At 44.3% G+C, this 13990-nt stretch overlaps 1 protein-coding gene across 2 annotated transcripts in view; it reads right to left on the minus strand.

Moving 5' to 3' along the window:
* Positions 1-1783: 1783 nt before the first annotated feature.
* Positions 1784-13990, minus strand: part of ADGRG4 (adhesion G protein-coupled receptor G4) — a 1350632-nt gene continuing 1338425 nt past the window's right edge. For both annotated transcript variants that reach the window (XM_069212461.1, XM_069212460.1), the window contains exon 26: positions 1784-3546. In XM_069212461.1, coding sequence (XP_069068562.1) covers positions 3416-3546 — 131 coding nt within the window. In that variant the 3' untranslated portion in view covers positions 1784-3415. The remainder of the gene's footprint in view (positions 3547-13990) is intronic.

The raw sequence follows: 13990 nt of genomic DNA on the forward strand, positions 1-13990 counted from the left end.
TTTTGCGGCTGCAAAAAGCAACTTGGGGGCATATTTATGAGTCCTTAGCACCACCAGAGTGTCACTTTTCATGACACTCCGGTATTAACAAGGTGGCGTTAAGCCACTTCTGTGGCTTAACGCCTGCTTGTAAATACGGCCCCTTCAAATGCAGCCCTTCGCGTGGAAGGGGTGTGCAATGGGTGTTGCTGTGGGTGTGCCACAGCAACACCCATTGAATTTCGATGCTGCCTCAGAGTTACGAGTTTTTGTAAACCTGAGGCAGCGCCAAAATCTACACCACCCCAAGGGTGGCGTTAGCAAGGCCCAATGAGGGGCAATACTTTTATTCCTCCTCATTTTTTGCTTTTTCCATATGTGCTGCATTCTGCAGCATGCATAGAAAGAGCAAAATGCCAGACATGAAGGTGTTCCTTCCTCCACATAAAAAATCATTTCAAAATGACGCTTTGGCACTTCTGTGTGTACTACCACCATTAGTGATTGTTTATGTGCAGGAAGGGACACCTTCCCACACATAACCAATCAAACCCCTGCAAGGATGCCTGCATTGGTGCTAGACAGCTCAATCTAGCGCAACCACAGGTGACAACACATAGATGTGCTGTATTCAATTAAATACAACGCATCCCTGCATTGTGAAAATGACGGAGTGCGGCACTGCCAATTTTGGCACAGCATCGCGCTCCGTCTTTTCAGATAAATATGGGCCTTGATAGTTTAACTGTTATAGGCAAAATATGAGCTTTAATTTGTTCTGCTCTAAACCATCACTGAACACTGTAAAAGGAAATAGACCAAAATACCCCACCACTCACAAAATATGAGGTTGATCTAAATGGTTAATCAGTGCAAAATGCACAGAACAAAGATAGAACAAATATAAAGTAGTTCATGAAATTCACAGCCTGCCATTATTGACTTGTCTTGGTTCTCATATGAAAATATGTTTTGCTAGATTACAGCAGTTAACAGAGTCTTGCATATTCTGCAAATGAGGCTTTAAATTACTAATAGGGTAGAATCAAATCGCATTAACCAGGGTTAAGGTAAGGACCATGAACTGCAGGAGTCTCCACTCAGAAACTAACGCAAGTGGTTGGGGTCATGCTACATTTTCAGGCTAAACACTGGCTTTACGGTTTTGTTACAATTGCATTAATTGCATGTGAATTCATTTTCTGAGGCTATTCTGAAAATCTTACTTAGATCTGACCTGCTGAGGCCTGTGTTGGACCAGCAGTGAGGTTCAAAGAACTAGTACTGGTACTGGTATTGGTATTGGTTAAAGAAGGCACAAGACTGCCTTGGAATGCCTGGCTGCTGTCAAATTCACTGTTTCTAGGTAACAAGACTGAGAAACTAAGAGAGCAAGATATATCATCTCACTGAGAAATGCAAGGTACCTCTACTCGACGATAGAAGGTAGGAGTTAATAAAAAAAACATCAGAAATTACCTACAGCTTGCATGAGATTGAATATCTGCGGGCAGTCTAAACATCATAGTGGAATGTTTTTTCTAGAAAAGTGAGGCAATGTCTCAACTTTTTTGCATCCTAGTTACAGGTGACCCTTAGAGTGTAGAGCACGCCCTTCCATAAGAGCATCATCACTGTACACATTAAATAAAGAAAAGAACAACCACATGAAATATTGCTCTACAATGCAGTGATGGGGAAAGTGCTCACTGCAAAAACATCTGCACAGCTTGAAATTATTGCATGCCCTTGTTTAAGAACTAATTCACACAAAAAACTATAATTCAATATCATTTTGTATGCCTTTAATGGAGTTTTGAAGTTACACATACATTTAATAATGGATGTTACAACATAATTTTACAAATTTTCTCCAATGGAATAATTTTGGAATTTGACGATTATCAGTACATCTGCGGTATTCCTATAATATCCCTCCCGAGAACTACAGGCATTCATAATTTAGAGTTGCGTTTTTAATCCACTTTGCAGAAAGAGGATCATTGCCTGACTCCAGAAAAGAGATTTTATGGACCTTGTGAAGAATAATCACCTATTTTAGTGTTTCATTAGCTTCCCTTTTTCTCAAATGGATCCATGTCACTCTGTTTTGAGCTATATTTAAAGCCACTGGAATTATGCAGCAGAGGAGGAATAGATTATGTGGCAGGGTTGACTATATTTTGCTGCAAGTAAAGGCAAATTATGCAGCATAAGTGAGGACATTTTGTGATAGTATTAACCCATTATTTTTCCATTTTACAGATGCTGATACCTTTTGAGCAAAGGCTTCACCTCATTAGTACCAGTTTCAGATCGCAATACAGTAATAAGTAACAGAAAAGTGGCCAGTCAACCATTGGGCAGGGCCTTTAACTGCGCAGCAACAGTTGTCACCAATTATTTAGCAACTTGAACCATTTGAGCTAGAAGCAATGTTTCCTTTTCCTTAAAATCTGCACGTTATTCATCAGATGATAGATTCTGTAGTAAATACGGCAAATCCATAAATATACACAAAATGTTACTGCCGCAAAATTGCATAATTCCAATGGCCCTGGCTATATTATTATTTCAGTAGGGGACAAAGGCACCATCAGTTCTTGAAATCCCTTTAGTAAATGCTACTCATTATTGGATTGTTCACAAAATACACAAGAAATGGTGGTTTGGATGGAGTCATTACTTCACTTCCAGAAGGTTGAAATGTCATGGGGTAAAAGCCAGGCTCGCATCTTAGGAATGGATAGGTCAGGTCAGAAGCCTTGTAAGAGCTATCTGCTACATGGGCAATGAAATCATCCCCAGTACTGAAATGAACGAAAGCATTGTAAAAAGAAAAAAATCACTAGGACTTCAATATACAAATAGAAAGAATGACGCGATTGTGACAGTATTTATGGCTACGTTTCTCATTGCTTGACATGCTATCCCACCAGCTTTGTAGTGAGATGAAGTAAGAAATTGGCGATGTCTAAAGACCAGTTTAAACTACTGGTTTTCACGTAGGACCTGCGGGTCTTCTTACCATTTCTGGTACTAAGGGCCATGCATCAGAAGTTTGACAGTAGAATATTCATACATGTTCAATGTAATAAACATATGGCCATAGAGTGGTGGAAACAAAAACACCAATTGTCCCCGTTTTTTTTATTCTAACCCGTGTGTTTGACATTTTGCTTTGAAGTTAAAATGTCCAGTCATTTCTAAAAGTAAATCTAGCTCAAGCAGTTTAATTTTAACAAACACTTTTGAATCCATGCAATACTAAAACACGATCTAAAAACTCGACTCATGCTTCAATTCATTTTACAAAGTCTGAAGTCGATTTACCTACAGAACAGACCAGTTCAAACAAGGCAGCACATTCGGCTGAAACAAAATTCTGCAGAGAAAGCGATGTTCAATATATTATATAGAAACAAATCTTAAAGTACTACTTTGAATCCCAAAATGTCTTAGTGCGTTTTACTTCAATTTCAGGGATCAGCTGCAGTTTTCTTACATTCGGTTTTGTGGTTACACATTTGATGGGCGGCATACAGCACAAGTTGTCGTATTTTCCACCTGTCCAAAGAATGGAATACCAGCGTTTACACATAATACTGTTTTTGATTCACTCAAAAATATTGATTAATGTGTAAAGTTTACAGGCAAATACTTTTTCATAAAATAATCCCAGTTCCTTTGTTTGTTTATACATATATATTTTTTTTTCCCTTTGAGTTTTTGATCTCGCAGGAAATGGTGCCACAAGAATGTTTCTGTGGTCTCAAAGCCTGTAGCCATCTTGTACACTTTTCAGTAATATTGCCAAAGAACATCCGTGCCATACCTCAAAACTACATTTAAATAACAGAGGAAAAGAAAACACCAAAACATAAGTAAAACAGTAAAAACATAAGTAAGCATCAATAGTAAACACAATTATAAAGAATTAACAAAAAATGCAATAGGGAAACCAGAATCGAGGACATTAAGAAACCTTGCACCCCTCTTACCATAAAATTGGGATTGGTAATAAACGCAAACAACATTAGGAGAAGGGCATGCACCTTTCCGTACCCCACTGTCGTCCTTATTCCCCGAAATACAAGATTTAACAATAACACGCATTAGCAATGCATATAGGCTTTCCTTGTATTTTCAGTTACATGTCACACCCATCGGCGTTGACCGTTAGGTCGTGCTGAATATCATCTACGGGTATGCGGCAGTATCAAAGCCGGCTACTGGAATTATGCGATTGTGCAGCTGCTGCTTTTTTCACATATTTATAGAGTTGCCGCATTTTCCACATATGCCCTTATTTGCTGCATAATCTGCAGATTTTAACAAAAAAAATTGTTTCTAGCTCAAACGGTTTAAAAGTTACTAAAAACTCAGCGACACGTGTTGCAGCACATTTGAAGGCACTTTCAAAAAGGTTGACTGGTCACTTTTCTGTTGCTTATTGCTGTATTTGGGTGTTATACTGGTGCCAATGAAGTGCAACAAATACCAAGAGTGTTAAAAAGTGTAAAAATGAGAATAAGTAATACTATCACAAAATGTGCTGCATTACACTGCATAATCTACTTTTTCTTGCCGCATAATTTACTCACTTCTGCTGCATAATTTGGCCTTCCAGTGCTACATAATTCCAGTGGCCTTGACCATAGGAGATGCTGGACATGTTGAATTTGTATTTCATCAATGGCTTAGAGGCAGGAACAATGGAGCTGCAGGACACACTGATTCTTACGAGTGGTTCACCAGCAATGGCAGGCACATTGCCCAGGAACAGTAGTAGAGAATCCTCTGATACTGAATGTGGTTGCTATGGATGCCGAAGGATCATACCTCTAATAGAAATGAAGTAACGCCTTTGTGAAAAAATCATTCAGCACCCTTAGCAACCTCATTATGACACTGAAGCTGGTCATTTTTAACAGAAAGGAGCACAGCAGCCTCAAAACCTGGACAGGGATCTGAAATGATGGAATGCGGAAACAGGGAGGTGGTGGCAGAAAAGCAAGAGGAGAGGGAGAAGTGATTGTTTCATCACGTGCTGTAACAGATTAAAAACATGTTATGCCCTGTGTAAGCATCTGTGAAGCCAGGGGATACTGCCAAAACATTCAATCAAGCCTGCTTTTGAACAGGGCTGAACCAAACAAGCTGAAGGGAGCTGAACCAAGGCGCCATTTTTGGATACTGTATGTTGTGCTGACATGAGCTCTGATAGACAGCCAAAGCAGTCTGCAGCCAAACTTACCAAGGAATCGGAGGAAAGCCTATTGATCAGCACACATCATATTCCCCAATATCACCCGAAGCAAACAATTAGAAAAAAAATCCCACTTGTCACCACAAGAATGGAAACAGGGACATCTGTGATAACCATTGATGGGCAAGCAGTTCTTTTGAGCCTGCAACTCACACCACAACACCATACCAAATGAATATAACTAGTGAGGATCACACTATGTGCATCCAAACAATAATCTCATTCATCTTGACAACAAATATCGACAGTTCCGGATACAAAAGTGTTCAGAATGGCCAAGGAATGCATAACAACAAAACACTAGAATTCAAAGTACTTTCAAGTACCCCAAGTGGGTCAGCACTGCTGTCATTTGTGCGGCACCATTGTTATTTTTGTGAAGACAGTGGCCTGTACACTATCTGCTCATATTAAAGACTATTAATAATCTCAACTGTCGGGGGCACGGCCGCGCAAGATGGCTGACAGGACTTGTTCCTGAGAGTCTCCTCGGTTGCCCCACCTCATCCTGTATAATCCTGCTTTTTGTCTAATCCTGATGGCTTGGAGACTATGGGATTTTCTCCTGCTCTCGGCTGATTGCATATGAGCTGTGTTTTAGCTGCCAGCACTACTCCAAATGCAGAGTGCCCTTGGGAGACAGTGGGCCTCAATGCAGTGAGCGGAGACCTTGCTGGCCTGCTGGCAGCACCTCAGCTGGGGATGGCCTGGTTACTGTGATCAGTGGGCCCCTTGTGGGACATTGCATCTGCCGCCTGCTTGGAGCGCAGTGAGCCCAGGTGGTGGACCGTGATCAAGATCGGGCTTTTCTCGCTTCTTCCCCCCTAAATGTTGCCTGCTGCAGTCCTCTGCAGCTAAGAGTCCATGAAATGTGGCTCCGCTGCATCTCCCTCTACATCCGGGCCGGCCCCCTTGGAAGGAGTGTTACCGTGGTCGGCTGAGTCTGTGCCACAGGGAGCTCCTCCCTGCCCTCGACACAATGGAAAACCCCCCATGGGGACCTCACAACCTGGCTGATAGGGGGACCCTGGTATCTGATGCTTAGTTGGCCGTGCTTCCATTGAAGGGAGAATCACGACATGTAGGCTGACATTGGGGCAGCGGTATCTACTTGCGCAAAGAGTTGGTGAAGCCTGGGAGGAAACATGCTGAGCGGACATTTGTCCTTGTTGGGACTTTGGAACATCTAGAGGTTCCTAAGCCACTTTCTGGTTGGGGCCTATTGTTGCCTGCATCTCATTACTGGACATGTGGTGAGTGTTCTTGCTAGATATTGGGGGGCCGCTATTGTTAGTTTGCATCCTCTTAGTCAAGACTGTAAACACCCTCCAGGAGCTCATCTTTGGACACTATTCCATTCTGATTTTGTATTGCAGCGCATACCCCTTTTCAGTGCTTAAGGACCTGGAGGACCCCAGGGGATTTTGACCCTTGGAGTGCTCTCAGAGGTGGAGGCTCTAGTACAGACTGGCAGCACCTTAACCACAGAGTGAAGGGTACTTGGTATGACAGTTACCTGGGAGTGAGGTCTGCCTGACCTTAAAATGGGAAGGAATAAGCAGTCTGGGCCCTGTGCTTTCTACGCAGCAACAAATGCTCCAGGGTAGTGGTCGTGGAGATTTGCCACTGGATTAATCAGTGGAGGAGCCCTCGGGAGAAGGGGCTATTCAGGGTTTCCACATGGCACTAGAGGGCAAGATTGAAATGATGGCTCTCCAGGTGAACCTCCTCCATGCCGATCTTATGAAGTTATCAGTCAAGGTCCGAAACATGGAGGGGTTCATTGTGGAATTACAGTCAGAGGTTGCTTCACTCCGAAAGCATATGGCCACCGTCACCTCTAAAACTGAGACACTGGAGGCCATGGCAGAGGATGTGGAGGGAAGGTCCCTCTGTAACAATATTTGCCTGCTGGGCTTCTCCAAACGGGCAGAGGGGAAAGAGACAGAGTTTTGTGGCACTCTGGATTAGGGACACCTTGTGTCCCACCGGGCTGTCATCTTTTTTTGCCATTGAGAGGGCGCACTGGGCGTTAGTGTCGCCACTTCGGCCAAGGGGGCCACCATGGGCCATTATAGTGGGTATTCTTAATTATAAGGATAGGGACTATATCCTGCGTGTGGCTCAGGAAACTAATAATGCCTGCTTTGAGAACCACAAGATATCTATTTATTCTGGCTATACTCATAAGGTACATGACAACAAAAGATTTTTTGGGAGATCAAAGGAAAGTTGCGCTCCATGGGTCTCCGATGCATGCTGCTATACCCAGCCCAATCGTGGGTGATCTTGAGGGGCAAGTCTAACTCTTTTGAATCACTGGTGGACATGTGGAGATGGCTGGACATGAGGGACAAGGTCCCTTGAGACGAAGTGGGGTCATGAAGGTCTGAAACCTGTACAGCTAGGGTATCATGCAGTCCAAACTAGAGATTGCAAGAAGGGTCCACAGTCCATAGTTCTCAGAGACCTGGTACCCTGGACGAATTGTGGTGCAGGAGGATGGAACTATGGCACTGGACTCCTTGAATGCAGCATCCAGACTAGAGGGAGCTGAGTTGGTCATTGTGGTGGCTGCAACATCCCCGGAACCTGTTGTATGAAAGGAGACTTGGTTCTGCAAGACATGTTGCTTCTCTCCTTTTTGCTCCCCTTTTACTAATCTTTTTCTTACATGGGTGGGATGATCCTGCTGGGTTGGGTGCAGTCTTTTTTAAATGCCATTGGTCAATATTGCTCATTTTGCCCGTAGGGGCATTATTGACATGGCAATGTGAATTGTGCTGGGCAGTGTGGAGCCCTCTCAATGTTTAGTGGTAGGCCATGGTTGTAGATGGTGGGTTTAGGCTGCAGGGACTGGCAGCTGTAGTACATATGGATGAGCAGTATGTTTAGTTGTTGCTTAGTTGTTTATCCGAGGGGGGGTACTTTTTGATTATTTTCTTCCCTAATGTTTGTGGGGATAATGTTGGCTGTTGCAGTGCATGTGCAGATACAGATGTTAGAGATTCTATGGGAGGACTGATGCACCGGTTTCCTCTCCCCATAGGAGGCGGGGGCTGGGTTTGGGTGGGTCCACAAATACTTATGGTTAAAAATATACAAATCCTCACATGGAATGTCAATGGTCTACTGGATTACACAAAACGATACAGAGTCTACTCATATCTCTGGTGCGATAGGTTCCAAATGCCTGTTTACAGGAAACACATTTGATGGCCTTGGAGGCGCAGAAGCTAGCAATAAATGGAGAGGTCAATTTTTTTCTGCAACATACTCTTCCCATGCTGGGGGGGTGGTGATCTGGATAGCCTCCGGGGTGCTGTTCCATCATGTGTATAGTGAGGCAGACATGGAGGGCCGCTACATACTTTTGCAAGGCACATTAGATGGTAGGGACATTACTATCTTGAACACCTAAGGCCCAAGTGTTGGTAACAGACAGTGTTATTACATGTTGCAGGGATTACTTGAAGACATTGTGGGTTCCCCTTTAGTATGGGCGGGAGACTTTAATTGTATTCTCGATGGGGATTGGAATCACAACCCGCCATGGCTGGGTACGAAACCGCAGATGACAGAGTCCCTTGCCCAAGTCATGCAGAATCTGGGGGAACTCAATTGTTGGTGCACTCTTCATCCACAAACATATGGATATACTTGTCGTTCCCTGATTCACAGCACATATTGCAATTTAGACAGGTTCTTCATTGCGAGAATGGACCCCAGGGATCTGCAGAGGGTTGATCTTCTGGGAAGATATTTATCCAAGCATGCATCAGTGTTGCTCCACTTAGGTTTGGGGGGGTGCTGCCCGTGCTGTGCGGTGCAGGTGCATGCCTCCTGATCTCCTAACAGACGTATCCTGCCGGGAGACACTGGGGGATGAACTGTAGCATAACTTAGACAGTAACTGGGGGTTCCACTGAATCAAGGGTCATGGAATGGTAGGCCTTTAAGGCTGTTCTGAGGTGGGGCTGTATAGGGATGACATCTGGGGTCCAGAAACAACTTGTTGCATACATCAAAGGTTGGGACCGAAGCTTAGCAATGCTTCATAAGGATGAAGCAAGCTCTGCTGCCACACAAGGGGAAGTTCTGCATACCCAACTTGACTTACAGAAACTGTGTGAATCCCTAGATAGGCATACACAAAAATCTTATTGTCAATGCCTGCACAGGGATGGCGACAAATCTGTCTGATTGTTGGTTTGGATACTAAAACGCAAGCTGGAGATCCTGCCCATTATGAGGATCCAGGTCTCAGGGGCCAAGTAGTGATGCAAAGGCATGACATACTGACAGCCCTGGGAATGAATTTCCAGGCTGTATACCAACCTGACGATGAGATCCACCCGGTTATGATACAGAGGTTTTTATGGGCATGACACTACCCCATCTCTCCTCTACCAATGCACAAGTCCAAGACGAGAACCACACTCTGGAGGAGCTTGGAGCTGCACTCCGAGATCTGACTAGGGCTATGGCTCCTGGACGGGATGGCTTTCCTGCCGAGTTTTATCAAGCCTACTCTGACATTCTCTGGGAGAAATTACTATAAGTCTTTTCTGAAGCATGGAGACTCAGAATACTGACCCTGACCATGTGACAGGGCATAATATATTTAGTTTTGAAGCCTGGAGGGAACCCTGAAAATGAATCCCTCCTCATATAGACCACTTGCTATGATTAATTCTGATGTAAAGATTCTCTTCAAAATATTAACGAAGCAGCTCCAGGGCGTACTCTGCAGTGTGATTCATGAAGATCAATGTGGTTTTATGCCCTTGCGCAGCACAGCCCTTAATCTGAGGTGTCTAACTCATGTACTATATGAGGCTGCTGGGTTGAACTAGGATCAGGCACTTGTGTCACTCAACATTGAGAAAATGTTCAACATAGTCGAGTGGCGCTATCTCAGAACAGTGCTTAGGGAGATGGGCTTCGGTCCAATCTTCCTGCACTGGGTGCAGTTGCTCTACATGAGCACCATGGACCCTGTCAGGGTGAGGGGGGTTCAGAGGCCTGAGGGGTGGAGTGTGGAACCCAAAACGGATGGCCTCTCTCACTGCTTCTATTCGCTATGGCGATGGAGCCCATTACCATTCTATTGCTTAGGGAGCAGGAGCCTGGGGGAATTTAGGTGGGAGAATCAATGCACATGATCTCATTATATGTTGATGATGTACTGGTATATGTCCACTCACCTGCTGAGGCGATATCTGTCATACTGCGACACTTGGAGAACTTTGGTCACCTACTTGTAAACTTTCAGAAAACACTGCTATACCCCCTTGGGAGACTGGTCGTATTACTGCAGAACCAGCGGTCTGATCTGGGCATCAAGGCGGAGCGGGACAGCTTCTGGTACCTTGGCATTATGGTCACTAGGACAGCAGCAGATCATCAATACTTCAACGTAGAAAGGGTAATGCAGTGTCTACCCGGGTTGGTCGTATACTGGAACATGCTGCCCCTGTCAGTCATGGCGAGAGCAGCTGTAGCTAAAATGGTCTTCCTCCCACATGTCTGTACCTAGTACAAAATGTGCTTTACGAAACAAAATTTCAGATACTAAATAGCCTCCTCATCTCACAGGTATGGCCAGGGAAATGGAGAAGGGTGGCCTTAACTTTTTTGAAAAGGAATATGGAGGAAGGCCAGCTTGGCCCTTCCAGATACACAACTTTATTATTTTGCAGCACATCTGCAACATGCCACCAATAGCTGACAGATACCGGCTACTTGGAGAAATGGCTCTTTCGGGGTACGATAGATGATTGATGACACATTATTGCACATATTAATGAGGGGGGTTAGGAAGATGCTCCACTACATTAAATGGTCCGCCATACTGCACAGGTTTGGGAAACAGTGGTAAAAAGGGTGCTACGCAGGGCCCCCTTTGACAGGGAATTACGCATATGGGATCTAGAACCCTTTCACATAATCAACCTTGATATGTCCATGGAGAGCTGGAGAGAAGGCGGATGCCTCTTAGCTGAAGATTTATACCTAGAAGAGGTCTTCCTCACCTTTCAGGGAGCACAGGACACTTTTAATATAGGACGGGGGCCATTTCCTGCAGTTTGTCAAATTAGAAAACCCCACAAAGGAACTCTGGCTCACATACCCAGCAGCCCCAGCACCATCTCAGACAGTTGGGGAGTTGCTCAGATGAGGGGAAGGCAGACACCTTATCTCCCTGTTATTTAAAGCTCTTCAGGGTGATCTGATGAAGAATTTGTACAAAGTAAAAATAGCATGTGATACAGATGTGGGTATGCCATCGAGGATTCAAATCAAAGGTATGCATTCCATCTGGTAAAGACGGTGTCCTGTAACAACCGATTTAAACTACTCCACTTTAATTACTTGCACTGCACGTACATAACACTGGCCCAGCTCAACAGTATGGACCCTGGCAGGGTGGGTAGGTGTACACGTTGTGGGGAGGAGAGTGCCACATTCATATGTATTGCATGGTACTGCACAGGGGTATGTTGCTTCTGGGAGGTGGTGGTGACACGCGTCAAGGAAGCAGTGCGAATTGCCAACCCTATGACACCCGGAGCTTGCCTCTTTGTATGGTAGTGAAACATAGGGAACACAAGATCTCATATAATCTCTTGCAGTTAGCACGGCTTGTTGCTAAACGAAGAATAGCTATTGGATGAATGGGGTCCTGGATCCCAAGTGAGACTTTATGGGTTAAGAGTGTTCTGGAATGGAGAGTCGCAGAGGAGCAAGAGTTGCTTAACCCTCTAGTAATTTGGTACAAAAGCAGTCAGGCTAAATGTAAAGACAATGGGGGTTATTCTAACTTTGGAGGAGTGTTAATCCGTCCCAAAAGTGACGGTAAAGTGACGGATATACCACCAGCCGTATTACGAGTTCCATAGGATATAATGGACTCGTAATACGGCTGGTGGTAAATCCGTCACTTTTCCGTCACTTTTGGGACGGATTAACACCTCCTCCAAAGTTAGAATAACCCCCAATGTGTTAACTATTTATGCACCACACAAACAATAATACAGTGAAAAGACATTATAAGAACAATCTCACACCAATTTAGAAAAATAAAGTAAAATACAATACTTTTTTGACATCTACACAACAACAATTAGTAGAATAAAAATTATGAACCTTTAATGTTTTCAGTAGAAACTAACACCCAAAAGATCACAGCGCGAACTGCAGACATTTAGTTGTGCGAGACTGGGTCAAAGTCATAAAATATGGCCGACTGCGATGAATCACAGGTTCGATGGATCAGAAACCAGATGTGGCTTGAGCCCGGTCAGTGCTTACCTTTGAACTTACAAGAAATTCCATGGAAAAAAGATCTGAGAAGGTAAAGTTCAGTGGGGAAAGGCTGCCGGTGGTGTCTGAGGAGGGAGCTTCATTGTTGGGGAGTAACTGTACGAAATCCTGGTAAAAATGTTTATGTTCAGACTTAGTGACTTTTATGGAAGTCAAACATCTCCAGCGGGATGAGGCAGGAGGCTGTAGCCAATGAGAGTGCTAGAATGCTGGATTCCCCTTTGGCGAAGGGATGCTGAACAGCATTTGCTGCTGTGGAGAAAAACGTATCGGCAGATGACACGAAGACAGGCCAAACGGCAATGCACCCTGGGCAGATAAACAAGCATGTTCGTCCCAGTCTTTTCTCGGTTATCAGAGCAGTTTTTAGCCAAAAAGTTTTTAGGTCCCAAGTTTTGATTTTGACTATCTGGATACCTTTACCACCCCCAACAACTGTCTGACACTGGCGGGGCACCACTAGAGGGGTGAGAACTCACTAAGGGTGGGTCCAGGTGTGGATTCCCGGTACTTAGAACCTGTTATGTCCCTGCGACTCTGAAAGGAGGGCAACAAACTAGCCCTTGGCATCACTCTAGTAGTCCAGGCTTCAGGTGAATAAGCAGGGCTTAAACAGCAGGACAGGCCTCTAAGGGTTCAAGGCAGACTCCAGGCAAAAAAACAGACCTTCCAGGTGCAGCAAAGCAGTCTTGTGGAGTACATGGTAGGCAACAGAAGAAGCCTTCCTCTGAGAGTCCTTCTGCAGACCCAGAAAGTGAACTGAAAAGTGGGGCTAAGTGCTGTGTTTTTATTTCTGGTGCCTTCTTTGAAATAGAAGTTTCTGGAGTTTTCTCCTTGAATTGTTTGGAATATCCTGACTCCCCTACCCTGGCTCCAGACTGGCTGCAGGGACAATGCAGTGGTGACAAGTCCTTTGTGTAAAGGCAGAGCACAGCTCACTCAGTTGCAAGTGGGGCTGTGACCAGCTCCACCCTTCATCCTGCCAGCAGATGGCCCCTTCAAGCATACCTAATCCCTCTATGGTGTGACTGTCTGGGAGGAATTCACAAAGTCTAACTGCCAACTACACCTAGTCAAGTGATATGGATAGGCTGTGGGCACCAATTAGCAAAGGGCAGGAAAATGCCAACTTTCTAAAAGTGGCATTTTCAAAATTGCTATTTAAAATCGACCTTTACCATTAAAGAGGATTTTTAATTGCAATTTCATAGATATCAAACATGAAATACTCATCCATCTCCACTCAAAAGTGAGGACTTAATAAATGTAGTAATGCAACCCCCTGTTATTTTATGGGACAGGTAGGCTTCGTAGTAGCGGCAAACAACTGTGGGAGTTTTTCACTACCAGAACATGTATAAATTAAAAGTATATGTCCAACTTATATTTGCAATGCACCCTGCCCTATGGGCTACC

This window comes from Pleurodeles waltl, chromosome 2_1 (genome assembly GCF_031143425.1).
Source record: "Pleurodeles waltl isolate 20211129_DDA chromosome 2_1, aPleWal1.hap1.20221129, whole genome shotgun sequence".
Lineage (NCBI taxonomy): Eukaryota > Metazoa > Chordata > Amphibia > Caudata > Salamandridae > Pleurodeles > Pleurodeles waltl.